Genomic DNA, 14,088 nt, shown 5'->3' with positions numbered 1-14,088 from the left:
CAGCCTGAAACAGATTCCAACAGTTTATGCTCTCCCACAAGGCTGATGTAGGTAACAGCTCATCCCCCTTCCCTAAGTTATATTCTGCAGAGGCGTTTTTTATGCTCTGCATTGATCTTGTTTGTTTTTTATAGTGTTGCCAACAGATTGTGGGTGGCTCCCCAGCAGGGCTGTGATTCTGCAAGAGTGCTTTCCACAGCCCTTGCCAAAAGGTCTCTTTCCTTCTTTGGGATCTTACACCACCTTCAAACTTCCTCCTGCATAAATATGGCTCCTCTTCTTCCCTCCCTCTGCTCTTCTCTTCCCTGCAGTTTTAGCACTTGGGTGTATCCTCACCCAATTAACATCTTTTATAAAACAGGTAGCAGTTATTTGAACTCCACCACTGAACAGAAGTGTCAAACCCTTACAGAATATTTCTGGTGTTGTGTGTGGAAACTGTATGAAGACTTGGCATGACATGATGCAGTTAGTGGGTTTAAACCTTCCTCTGTGCCCTCGGAGGCTTCTGGCGCTCACAGGTTCCTGGCCTGGGGATACTTCGACTTGTTTTGCCCTTTTTGTAAGCTCCTGTTCTGGAGCAAAGCGTTCTCTGACCATGTCCTCTCCTTGCATGGATCACAGGCCAGGGGCTGGGAGCAGGACTTGTGCAGTGCTGCTCTGGCAGATCTGTGCCGATGCAAAATTCCCTTCAGACGATGTATGTTTCCTGGACAGCTTTTCCAAGATTTAGGGATCATTTATATGTCATAGCTGACAGGAAGATGAATTTCTCTGTGTCTGCAAAACCTGCAATTGGGCCATGAGCTGACAGAGAAAAAATAACAAAAGCAGTGTTTAAAATAACAACTAAAATATTTGCATACTGTATTTGCATTTCTTATGTCTTTCATGATGCAACTTTGAGACTCTTTTGGGTGGGAGCTGAAAGGTTTTCTAGTCAGAAGCACTCTTGATTTAATCCCAAGTTAATAGTAAGACAAACCTGTTTTTTCCTTCCAGCCTCTTTCAATGACTTGCTGTGCAGCATTTAAGAATGGTCTCTCTCTCCTTATTTTTCCCAAGCGTAGCCTGAGGTTGTTAATACTTCTCTGGAGGGGACTTAAACTATTAAATATCTATAAGGGATTCTTTTTCTGATTTGAGGATGAGAGTTACCAGAAAAATACTAATCATTACTAACACAATGGCTGTGTGTGATTACTTGTGCAGAATTGGCTTTGGTATGTTTCAGTCATGTTTTTCCCAAAAAACTTCACTCCCCACGAGGAGTGGTTTCTCCAGTACATTGTACACCAATGGGATTGGTTTGGGGGAAGCATGGGCTGTCCTGCTACCTGTGTTGTGGTAACCTCGGGCATTTGGGGCACTGCGGTGTGTTTGTGCAGCCAGGCATATGCTACTGCATTATTTCTGAGTTGGTTGGTCGGGATTTTTTTTCAAGATATGTAAAAGTGAGAGTCTTTTACCATTCCCCTGTTCCATAACAATCCAATAATCACTGCCCTTTTCCTTTCTTTACCTCTTTTGATGTTCCTAGTTTGAGCTGGTGTCCCTCAGGCGTACAGTACCTTGCCATGGGTCCTGACTTTACTTGTAGAAGGTATGGTATGAATAAATGTGCAGCAGCAAAGGAGCACTGCAAGCACCCTGTTGTCAGCTTTTTGTGCATCCCACCGCTGCTCTGGCTGAAGCGTGCACGTGTTTGTTTGCTTGGTCTGCTTTTTCAGCCATTAGTCTTGGGAATGGATCTTCTGAGCTGGGGTGCAGGTGAAGGTGGTGGCTGCTTTTCACTGGCCTCCAGCGTTAAAGAAGCTGCACTGTTGGGTTGAGCTGCTCTGCTCCGTGATGACTTTAAGCCGTGTTTTTTCCACAGCAATGATCATAATGATAATTGTGTCAGCCAGAGAATCAGAACAAGATTAAATATGATTCAACACTGCTCTGTTCCAGATCTCTTAAAGGATTTAAGTTCATACAGACTTATTCTTTGTAAATTGAAAGATCTGGTTTTTTCTTCAAAGAGGCTAATCATGTAAAACCCTCTGTGAAAAATCAATCTGATCACCTCAGATGAAAATTTCCCAGGCATTTAAAGATTGCATCTTCTGCAGAAAGTCCCAGAGTTGAGATTGGTGTTTGCAGGTCACCTCTTTACACATAATATTGCTTGGAAGCCAGTCCCCCAGATTTTATAGCTTTTTTGCATTTTCTCTGGCTATTCTTGCTGGTTGTGGGTAGAACAATTGAACTCTTTTTCTGAAGAGTAGATATTGAGAAAAATCTGTCCTTCCTATTACAGATTTAATTACATATGGTCTATATACTCCAATCAGCAAATTACAGAACAGTATCACCCACTGATTACTATTTCATGGGGTAATATTTGCAGCTTTTAGCTGGTTTTGTCACAAGTACATAATTTTTTTCTGCACTGTGTACCATCACTGTTACCACCTTGGAATGTAAGAAAAAATATTCTTCTGCTCTAAATAATCAGTAGAAATGGGGCTGATTTCTCTCTACAGGTGTTTTAGAATAAAATTTTTAGTGCCTGCTATAAATACACATTGATGAGTTGCAATCTTCTTAAAGCAGATTAAATTATGAATGCTTCAACCAGCCTTTTTTCTCATTAATTACCATGAAAAAAAATCTTTTGAATATACTAAATCTTCTTATTCAATGTTTATTGCGATTTTTGCTTTCAAGGTGCATATTTATCAACCACTTAATGCTTCTAAGGGACTCCAGAACATTAATCACTACTCTGCAAGTCTACCTGAATTTAAAACTGCTCTGGTTGTTTAAATCATCTGTACAGTCTGGAGTGTGTTTTCCCTTTCATTTGTTTACATGTCAGCTTGTTGGCCACTTAGATGTCATGATTAACCTCAGGTTGGGATATAAATCCAAGGTAGACCTTGGAGGACTTAGTGAGTATCAAATCAAACATCAGCAATGGAATTGTGCTCGTGTACTGGGAGGTGAATCTGTGAAGCTTGCACATGATCCCACAGTGGCATTTCAGTGGGTTTGTTGATGCTCAGACCTGAAGAGCATGAGGGTCAGAAGCAGAATATTAGGTCAAGATTTATCAGATTAAATAGTCCCACGTGAAAGAGGGGGTGACAACATTTATTGAATTCAAGAAAAAGATGACAGAAAAGGTAGAAAAGAAACCAGCTTTGGCAGAAAGAAGGACATTATCAGTGCCAAAACTTTGTGCAGTGGCAAGTTTTAAAATAGATTCAGTGGCTGCAGAGATGAATGTTACAGCAGCTGATGTGGCTGCTGGGAGGGGTGTTGGTCCAGGACAGGCAGCACTGTGCTATACAAGGTAGTTCAATTTGGGTGGCTTTATTCTAAGGGAGAGCCCAGTAAAAAGCTAGAAAAAAAAAAAAAAGTGGAAATACCAAAATAATTAGAAGGGGTGTTTCTGGATTTTCCTGTGCACCACTCAAGAAGAATAGGAAAAAAACAGTAGGAAAGGCTATTGACCAGGAGTTTGAATGGTCATTCAAGCAGCTACTGTGTCTCATTAGAGGCACAAAGGTGCTGTGGTTTGCTCTGAAGAAAATAGAAGTAACATGTTGAGCACTAACATATGCATTTCCCTGCACAGTTCATTTAGTGACTGCCATGTGTTTTACACGTGAAGGTGCTCTGTGCTGAAAGACACTGGTCTCCAGGAGTTTGTCAGCATCTAACCTCTGTGCTTTCTCTTTAGTTACAGCCTAGAAGGCCTTGCTGGAGACTCTGGTGAGAACAAGAAGCCCTCTACAAACTTGGAGGCTTCTTCCCTGAGCTCCAAAGACCTCAGGCGGAGTCCACTTGCCAGCAATCAGTGTGGGTCACTGGTCCTGCTCACTGAAGAGCAAGGAGAAATCAGAGACTATGGTCACCAGGTAAAACTGTCCAGCTATTGTTAGATGTCAGCAAAATGCTACATCAGCATTTTAAAAGTAATTTTCCCAAGTGACAGTCTCACAAAAGCTTCCACCCTATATGTGTATGTGTGTGTGTATACATATATATATATATATATATAAAAAAAAAAAATTAAAAATCTTCCATCTTTAACATGAAGGAATCTCCATCTGTGTTAAGTTTGCTGTTTGGTTCTTTGGGACAACATGGTTGATGGGCAAAGTCTTAGGGTGAGAACAAGAAAACTCTCAGTTTTCTTCCACCAATTGCGTGAGTAATTATGGAAAAGTTATTTAATTTTTAGCATGGATATAGTGATTCTATCAATCAAAGGTGTTGATTGAATGAAAAATTTCTTCTGCAATTAATGCTTATGCTGCCTTTTGCAGTCCTGAAATACACACACGTACCAAGTATTGATTTATCTGCTAAAGTTTCCAGGTTTATTTTTGTATCATAGGAGGAAAATAAAGTTTTTTTCTTTCATAGGTTTAATCAGAATAAAAAGTTTCATTAAAGAAAAATGGTAATTGCATATTAAGAAAATATGAAGTAACCTCTCTGGAACAGAAGTCTATGATAGCTGTTAAGGACAGATGAGCCACAATATTATGAGACTCCCTGTTAATTGTTATTAAAGAAGTAATTATTCTTTTAAATACTATAAATACCCTGGATTTTTGAGTTGGAACTTTCAGCCATAGTATTTTCTGGGTTCATGTCAGAATCATTAACCATCCAGTCTGTTTGCCTGATAAAGTCACTGCTGTACATCAAGGCAGTAAACGGGTCTTACAGGATCTGGCCTGTCGAGCTGTAATGTCACAACTCTCACATCTTCTTTTGCTTTGGGGAATGGCATTTTTGGGGTACGCACTGCTAAGCATCAGATTTCTTCTACCATGTTGAACCACAGTCAAGTTACTCCGAGGAGTTGGAGTCACAGTAATTTCAGTGGCTGTCAGACAGTTAACAATATGTTTCTTGTAATATCTTGCAAGAAAATCAAGCAGCCAGAGTCTCTCTCTGTTGCATAATTAGTTGTCTTACACTTAAAAGACAAAACAAAATGTTGCATTTCACCTGTGCAACACTGATTACATTTTTCGTGGTACTTGACTTTCTCACCTATTATCTTATTGTGGGATTGTTTAAATTTTTCAAAGTGAGAATTTCGGTAAACGTGAACACTGAACTGGGATCTGAAGTTGGGATGGTTCTGTTGTTCTTTATATAATTACTCAGTGTGGTTCTTTTCTGTCCTGCAGGCGCGTCAGACATCGCAGCCACAAGGATTTAATTTCTGTTCTTCTGCTGCTTCATCTCCACTGACCAAATCCATGTCTCTAATGTCAATTAGCAAGCCAGTGCTCGACAGTGAGTAACACAGTTTTCTCTTATCCACGCTGTCATCTGTATTATTGAGTATATCCTGCTACCTTCCCAAGGCAGAATGTGCTAGTAGCTGCTCTTGCTCTCCTATATTATGTGAAATATATGTTTCGCCGCTGAATGGAATTGTGGGTGGAAAGGCAGAACTCAGTCAGTTTAGTTTAGTTTTTCCCAGTATATCCTTAGTATTTCTTTGTGTTAGGTTTCTTTTGGTTTTTTTTTTCTTAAATTAGACTATTGGTACAAATTGAGTTTGTTATTTAAAAAAAAAAAGGATTTAATTTTACATCCTTTCAGAATTTCTTCCATTGATGTCAGGCAAATTCCACGTGATATCTTATTTCCCTACATCTAGGTTTTTGAAAGTTGATACGTGGAAACTTGAGAATCCATGTCTTGGTCTCCTTTGGGTAGTTTGTTGCTATTCATTTTGAATTAAATATTTTGGAGCAGTTGGGTGTAATTTATTGAATCTCATTCCTGAAGAAAATAATAAAAGATGATTCTATGAAATTTTCCAGTTTAGCTTAATTGAAGTGATAACAAGCACTCAATTTTGCAACTTGACTGAATTGATTCTTTCAGCTGAAAAAGTCATTCAGAAGGCTGCAGCTGGATGTGCTTAGAAAGGGCTGAGTTACACATGTTTTCATTTTATTAATTGCCAGCCAGAAACCAAACTGACATCTTAGCTCACATCAATTAGTGATGGTCTCTGATCTTTCCTCTTGATTAACATGTTTCTTCCTTGCAAAGCTGAACAAGGCAAAGGTGCTTTAAGAAAGGAGTTTTATTCACGGAGCAGGCTTGCTCGAGGAAGCTCACAGGGATTATGCTTTGTAGGAGACATTTTTAAATTCTTCACCATGATTATTCCGTGATTAATAAGAATGAGCCCCAGCGGATGTGTCCCCCAGCAACGGTAACCAAAACATGGGCAGCTCTGTCCCGCCCAAGGCCAGATCCTGCCTTCCCGCTCCCCTCCCTGGGTGAAGGCCTTCATTGTTGTTTTTTGGAGAAGCCAATTTATTGGCATTGCACCCAACCGCTGACCAGACACCATAAATAGCCCTGTTTGCTCCCCAAAAACGCGGTGTTGGTGGCTGAGGGAGCCTGGACGGCTGAGGTTCGTCCCCCTCTCCCTGGACACTTTCCTTCAGGCCCACGGTGGGGGTTTATGACAGTGGAGGATTTGTGCCTCCGTCTTGGAATTGGACAACTTGCTGCCTTTCTGCTCCTCTCTGTCCTATGACCTACGTTAAAAATGCCATGGAGGCCTGAGAGCTGGTGGTAGGCAGCTTTGATTATTCCATCTTCTTCTAGAGCCAGCCCAGGCACCATGGTCCCATGGAGACAGAAGGGAAAGAGAAGATGTAGTAAGCTCTCCAGAGGGGCTGTGGAAGAAATAGCAGGATTAATCTTCTGCTTTGAGGCAGATGTCTGTGAGTTTGGGATGCTGAGCTTAAAAATTACAAACACTCTTGTGGGCTTTATTTTCTCAGTCATTAATTTGTGATTCCTCAGAAGAGCCTCATTTTTATAGGAACGTGGTTTTGAAAATCAATGCATTTGAAGGGTTGATGTAAGCATCCAAAAGGAATAATCATTTGAAAATTCAGATCATGGGTTCTCATCCCAGTCCTGACTCTTTCCTGACTTCAGAAACCTTCAGTAAATCGCCCAGAGAAGCTGGGGATGCCACATCTCTGGATGTGTTCAAAGCCAGGCTGGATGGGGCTTTGAGCAACCCAGTCCAGTGGAAGATGCCCCTGGCCATGGCAGGGAGATTGGATCTTTAAGGTCCCTTCCAACCCAAACCAGTCTATGATTCTATGATTTTACTTCATTCTTCCTCAGTCACTTTGAAAGAAGAATAGTGTTGCTTGAATTGTGACCATATGACAGGTGAAGTAGCTTTAGTGCCTTTAGAAGGTCTCAGTGTATAAACTTCCTTGTATCACTGGGGTTTGACATTCCTGTTACTTCAGCAGAACACTTCAGAGTTGTGCAAGAGTAAAAATTGATTTCATGGAAATAATTTTGCATAATTTTGTGGTAGGTGTTAAAAAAATAAAAAAACCCAAACATCTGATCCCTACAACTATGTCTGAATGAGAAGATAGCAACGTGCTTTGCACAAAAACTTTAAAAACTAAATCCAAATTAATAATACATGGAGAAATTTCTCTTATTTTTACCATTTATTGTCACATGTGCTGAGGCAGGAGCAGTTTCCAAGACTGTATTTCTATCCCACACTCCCATCTGATTTCTCAGATGTTCCAAGAGCTGTTGTGGCCATTCACAACTGTTAATCCTTCAGCATTTTATAGAGGGAGGTCACAAGAGCTCTTGGCTGGAGTGCTCGGAAGAATGCTTTCGGCCTTGGAATAGCAAATTTCCAGTGTGGAGCACTGTTATAAAGCCAGGAATTGCTATAAATAAAACCACTGAAATGGAAGTAGAACTGTGCTGGAGAAGGTGGTTCAATTTACAGTAAAGTATTATTGTTCATCTTGACTTTTAGTCTAAATAGACAGTAAACTACAGAAGAAAAAGCAGTGTTGCCTAATGTTCTTCAGGTCTGGGACACTAAAACAACTCCTGTGAAAGGCAGTCTAAACAAAATTAATGCATCAGTCTTGCTAAGACTTCTTCAATTTAAATGCCTTATATTGAGTCCCTCTAGGGTTGTTCTGCTTATGTTGGAAAAGTGTGCACATTCTAGTCAAATTGCCTCTGGACCATTGGCATTTATGATTAATGGCTGAAGGAAAATTTCTGGGGAGTTTGCTTTGCATTGCTTGCATTGCATTGGATATTCCTCGGACAGTTTTTTTATATTCTGAATTCAGTATTGGCGTATGATATCAGCAATGCAAAAAATTCTCATTGTGTGTGGCTGAAAGGACATGTTTTATTCAAAGAGAGCAATAATTGCTTCTTCTCTCTCTTGGAAGTTTAATGCTGATAAAGTCTTTAGCCTGTTTTCCCTGTTGTGCAAGTGAATTGATTTATCTGTGGAATGACTTTGAAGTGACTGAATATATGCACTGAAGATGTTTAATGTAGATGCTTAAGTAGGACCCTTAGGTCAGACCTGTCTCAGAGGCAGAGTTTCTCCAACGCTGTCCCAGTCATCTTTCCCAAGGACACACTGATCCCCATGTCAGTGATGGGTATCCAGCAATCAGGTCACAGCTGAGAGGTTTCCACCTGTGCTGGTATGAAGAAAAGGTTTGGAAAATACAGCCCTTGGGAATACCACTTTCAGTGAAGAGTGACAATCTGGCTCCTGCATCTCTTTTTGGAGAAGAGTGTACTTAAAAAGAATTGTTGCAAAGCTGCTGCTATGCAAGGTTTTGCTCTTAAAAATAAATTGTGGGAGATTTGATGTCACAGACTGATTGCTGAGTTTGGCACTGTGTTTGGTAGGCATCTTCCAGACAAGGACAGAATAGGGTGCAGAGGAGCTTTTCTCATGTTTAGGCAGTTTCTTTAAAACAAGGACTGTGAGTTTTAGAAGGCAGCAGAAGAGATGGTTGTTTTTTCTGTTTTATTTTGGAAGAAAAGAGAGGAAGCTTAAGTGTCTCCTCTTCAAAGGTGGAAATTTTGAAGGGCGTAACATTATCAAAATTTGGGGATTTTTTTTAGAGGAGATAGAAGTGGCAAGAACCTTCCCAGATAGATTATGTCAGCACTTCAGATAAACTGTCCTTGCTAATATCTGGCAACTTTGCTGTGTCATTTAACTGTAGAAAACACCTTCAAACAAATATCTTGAGTTGTTCTAATTTGATTCCCTGGCAGTTCTTTCGGTGAAGCTGATGCCCCTTGTCCAGAGGCCCACTTTACTGTTGGTATTCTGTTTGGGAAAATAACTGTTTGCATATAAGTCTTCATTAAGAGGTCCTATAAAAAAAGATACCAGCAAAAATAGGGAAAGCCTTGAACCTCAAGCTATGCATGCAGTGAGACCTGCGTCCTCTGAAACCTGCACCTTATGGAGTTTGCATGTTCTCAGTTCTTTGTTTCTTGTGCCTTTTCTGGAGCCAGCTGCTTTGCAGACATTTCCTTTGCTTTCGTTTTAGTTTGCTTTGGCCGCTTTCCTCTCCTTTTTATTATTAAATGCATTTTCAAGCATGCTCTAATGTCTGCTGTTAACCCACTTCTCAGCCCAGAGCCGGACTCGACCATCGAGACGAATCTCCTTCTCCTTCAGCATCTCTCCACTCATTCCTAAGTCTAAAACTCTCTTTTCTATTGGCTCTTCTTCCAGTGATGAGGAGGAGGAGTTGGATAGTAAGTAATCGTTTTCTGTGCGTTGCAGCCATTATGGGTGGAAACAAAGGGAAATCTGGTTTTCTGCTTTAGACCTTGGAATTTCACCTTGCAAACACTGAACTAACCTTTCCATTGCGTGATGTCTAACAGCATTATCTTAGTCCTGTATCTGAATACTAGCTGATGGCAGAATAAAAGGATTATAATCCAAAGAATCTTGTACGTCAGCACCATCATGTCTCATCCAGTTAGTTTTGGTCTGTATCCAAGTGGCAAATATCACCTGCCACTCTGACCAGCAATATAATCTTTACCTTTTTATTAAAACTAAAAGAACTTGCCTTGAGCTTGTTACAGGACATGGAGTTAGCAGTAGAGGTAGGTCCTTGCCCTTCCTGGGTAAGAGCGAGTACATTGCTCAGTGAAAGAGAAGTGGAGTGAAGCCCTGATTATTAAATTCTGAAAATCTTGGTGGCAAATTCACAGTTCCCCTCCTAAGCAAAAAGCACACATTGCAGTCAAACACCTTAAATCCTCAACGTGTTCATATCTAGGTCCTGATATTATTATCAGAGTAGTTTTGTGGGAAATGGGCAAGAGTGATCCGGTAGCTTTTTTTTCCTCCTGCGAACTGTTACTAAAAGAAACCCAACTGAGGCTGAAGACTGAATTAAAGTAATTTAGACTCCTCTTGGCTTTTTTAATAGGCTTATCAAAGATAATTAAAAATGTTTCCTATTTCTTAAGCATGTTTTATTAGACTGTTGAAATAAACCAGACACATTCCTTGTGTCCATACTGGAATGAGGGGAAATTGCTTTCCCATCCAACACATTTTTGGTTGCTTCCTGAATTTAAAACAATCTCCAACACCACAATCTAAAACACCATCCGTGTTGTAGGTATCTAAGGTCTCCTCCTTTCCATTCCTAGTCTTCCCTGTGGGTTTGTCCCTTCCTTAAGAAAGTCCTGTGCCCAGGTGTGGGATTACTGACTTCCATATTTAAGCTCCTTCATCTTTGCTCTGTTCTTCTCTTCTGCCTTTAACAAAACGCAAAATTCATAGACCCCACAAAGTGAACTGTAAAGATACAGCTGTGCATCAGTGTGATGCTCCACAGTAAAACCTACCCTCAGCTAAACTTTCTGGTGGATTTGGAATTTTTTGTTTGTTAGGTTTTTTTATTTGTTTGGGTTTTTTGGTTTTAGTTTTTTTGTTTGTTTTTGTTTGGGGAGTTTTGTTCTTTTGGGGGTTCGTTGGTTTTTTTGTGTATGTGTGGGTTTGGGTTATTTTTTATTACTTTATTTAGGGTTTTTTTTTTGTTTTAAGCATCCAACCCATTTAGTAATATTTAGTAGGTTAGGGTATGACAATTTTAGGGGATATTTATGTTAGCCAGTATTTGCCTTCTCTTCTCCAACAGTGCTCCTGCTAATGATGATAATTTAAAATAACATCAGATATTGTCTCAATCAAAAATGTTGGTCTCTTTATATGTGTTTTATTTCCTCATATTTGAGGGTGCTTTGGTGACTTTATATAAAGGTTAGTTTAACCACAGCTATTCATAAGACAATGGGCAGTGGGCATTTTTCATGTAGTATTCCCAGATCAGTTTATTTTTTCACATCTTCAGGATTCATTTCTCATAAAAGGACAGATGTGTTAACATTGAGATTGCATTTGCATTTCAGTTACTGCTCCTCAACCTCTCCATGCCTGTTTTTGTCTAGAGTGTGGAGGATTAGTTGCAGTTTTTGTGATGATATGATATATTTAAGACTTGGATTTCAGGTGGCTGGATAATTATTATGGAGCCTTTGTATTTCTTGACTCATGAAAGTTAAATTATAGAATTAGGGAGCTGGTTTGCAACATCCTAATCCAGTCACTGCTTTCTGCATAACAGATCTTGATAAATTATTTCAAGTCCAGCTACCATATGAAATAATTTTGGTGGGTGATGCTTAAAAGGTGTTCACATAAATATGCCAAAATTTGGCTGCTAGCCCAGATTCATTGGACATAAATAGCAGTTCTGGCTTTTGGGGAAAAAAAAAAAAAAAAAAACCACCCTTTTTTTTTTTTGTGGGTTGTGAGGTTGGTTTTAGCATTTCAGTTTTGATCCTCGTTGTGACAGGAAACAAAAAAGTTGTGAAAATAAATCTTCCTTCCCCTCTTATACTTCAGAACCAAACCTGAAGATGAGAAGATGTGTGCTTTTCTGTGCTTGTCTTCATGGGTTTTATAGCTTGCAGCAGCACTGATTATCTGATGTTATATTATAACCTGAGATATAAAATCATAAACAGGCCTTGATTTTTGTCTGGACCCACTTTGCCTGCCTGGATCAAAAATCCCCCGTTTTTATGATAAAACACTAATGTAATAAAAGATAAATGATACATAACTGAAGTTCCCATGCAACATACTTTCTCCAGGTGCTGAAAACCAGTCACAAATATCAAACTATTACAGCTCTTGGTTCAGCATTTTTCATATTTCTTATGTTAATTGCAAAGAAACAAAAAGGTTTGTGAACTACTTAAATCCAGTCAAACTGATTAATTGATTTTAAAAAAAGAAAATACTAAGGGGGCTTAACTCAGGTTAAAAGCAAGCTAGAACTGAAATGTGAACCAGAGTCGCTGAAGCTTTAGCCAAGGATTTTGGAGTCTGTAAATTACTTGTGTGATCTTAGTAGGTGCTTAGGTAGTGGATATTATATAAAAATATAACATCCCCTATTGGAAATTAAATAGTAGACTTCATTTTGTATATGTTACAGTATTACTAACTTTGATGTATTTGGGATAGATCATTAATGAGGTGAAAGATTTTGCAAGGAAAACATTAACACAGATCCCCAAGCAGGGACTGGGTAATGGGGTATGCCTGTATTTTAGTTTCTCAATATGAAGAAATGATATTTCTGTCTGTGCTGGCACTTGAACGGGTGGTTAGAAAATCGGTATTTAAAGCATAATATTGTATGCACAGTTTTTCCTAATGCACTTACTGCTTTTGGATAAAGGACCATCTTTGCCTCTGATGGCAAGTAGCTCTTTTGCATTCACCCTTAGCATTAATATGTTAACAGAATTTGAACCAAAATACTATTTTCCTTACAGTATATATGCAGAAGCCTAATAAGGTGACAGTCATGCTGCTTCTTGAACTTCAGAAAGGGCTGCAAACAGGGCTTGTATGAGGGTTTTTCAGAGTCCTGGCAGACCCCGTTGCTCCAGAGAGAGCCCTGTGTCCTGGATCATTTCAGTGTTCTTCGATGGTTCTGGTAAATGGTGTCAGCTCCCAAATCTGCTCCAAATGCATTGTGCAAGCAGGTTTCTTGTGGTATAAAGAGAACTGGTGCCATTGGCAGGGCTTCAGCTTCATGTTGAAATTCAGCCTTTCCTCAAGTGGTGTTTTGTGATGAAGCCCCAGGCTGGTAACGTTTTGTGGAAAACAGAATAAGGCTTCCCTTGTTTCCCTTATTCTTTATGAAGTGCTTCAGGATTTTGATGGGAAAATGAACTATAATTTTATCAAGCAGAAAAGTTTTATGCATGAAACCCGGATGTGTTGTACAATGGATTCTTTCTAGTGGTGTATAAATAAAGGCATTGTGGCAGAATCATTCTCATTTATACCTATTGTCATTGAATTGGCAGTTCTGATTCAGACAGCCTGATTTACCAGCAAGTTTAACAGTTGCATGGCCTTTGCTTAATAGCTGAAGATTGATAAAAATACTAAGCAGGCTTTCACCTCAGCATCTAATTTGAGAGCAGCTAAGGATACAGAGAACAGGCTTTATCCCGAGCACATGAAATCTATTCTAAACACTCACTTCTGGAAAGCATTTCCCTTTCCTCTTGAACTGTCCAAATACGCAAACTGTGTTTTGTAAGATCAGTGGGCTAAGATTGCAGTCTAACATGTCACCCCCCACCCCTCCGATCTTTTCCAGGTACGCAGTCGTTTGGTGGCTCCACGGGCTCCTCAGTTCAGAGGTACAGTATTCTGGGGGTACCGCTCTCTTCTGATGGGGCTCCTGCACTGGGCTCTGCTTTGGACACCCAAAAGCCTTCCTGGCACCGGTGCACTCCAGCTGGAATCAGAAGTTGTCAGATTTGTGAACATCAATCTCGTGTGTCTAAAGGCTGAAGAATATTTTAGGTCGTAGAATGTGAAAGTCTGTTCTAGGTCTCATTTCTAACAAGGCTTTGTGTTTATGCATAGCTAATAACTTCAGATTATCTATTGTCGCACAACATCAGTTTACCCCGAGTTATATTTTACACTGAAAGTAGTTCTTCCTCCCTGTGGCTAATTCAGTCTGTATCTCTGTTACAAAGGCCAAAACAATCGTGTTTTCGTACGTTACTTTTCATCCTTGCAAGTTGTGCAGACGAGATAATTTTCCTGGTGTCTTTAAAAAAAGTGCTTCCCCAGAGGAAGGATGTTTGTGGCACCAAGGG

The 14,088-nt window shown here is 39.8% G+C and overlaps 1 protein-coding gene across 6 annotated transcripts in view; it reads left to right on the top strand.

Annotated features, from left to right (window-relative positions):
• The window catches only part of AKAP13 (A-kinase anchoring protein 13), a 208,124-nt gene that overhangs the window by 165,646 nt on the left and 28,390 nt on the right, over positions 1-14,088 (top strand). For 3 of the 6 annotated variants that reach the window (XM_039385922.1, XM_039385921.1, XM_039385920.1), the window contains exons 15-19: positions 1,541-1,603; positions 3,731-3,908; positions 5,199-5,307; positions 9,499-9,624; positions 13,578-13,620. In XM_039385922.1, the coding sequence (XP_039241856.1) occupies positions 1,541-1,603; positions 3,731-3,908; positions 5,199-5,307; positions 9,499-9,624; positions 13,578-13,620 (519 nt within the window). The remainder of the gene's footprint in view (positions 1-1,540; positions 1,604-3,730; positions 3,909-5,198; positions 5,308-9,498; positions 9,625-13,577; positions 13,621-14,088) is intronic. The other 3 variants (XM_027719853.2, XM_027719852.2, XM_027719858.2) reach the window with 2 other exon arrangements.

Source organism: Pipra filicauda, unplaced genomic scaffold, assembly GCF_003945595.2.
Source record: "Pipra filicauda isolate LSUMZ 115617 unplaced genomic scaffold, ASM394559v2 scaffold44_size3831614_pilon, whole genome shotgun sequence".
NCBI lineage: Eukaryota > Metazoa > Chordata > Aves > Passeriformes > Pipridae > Pipra > Pipra filicauda.
This window is presented reverse-complemented; position numbering and strand designations above follow the sequence as displayed.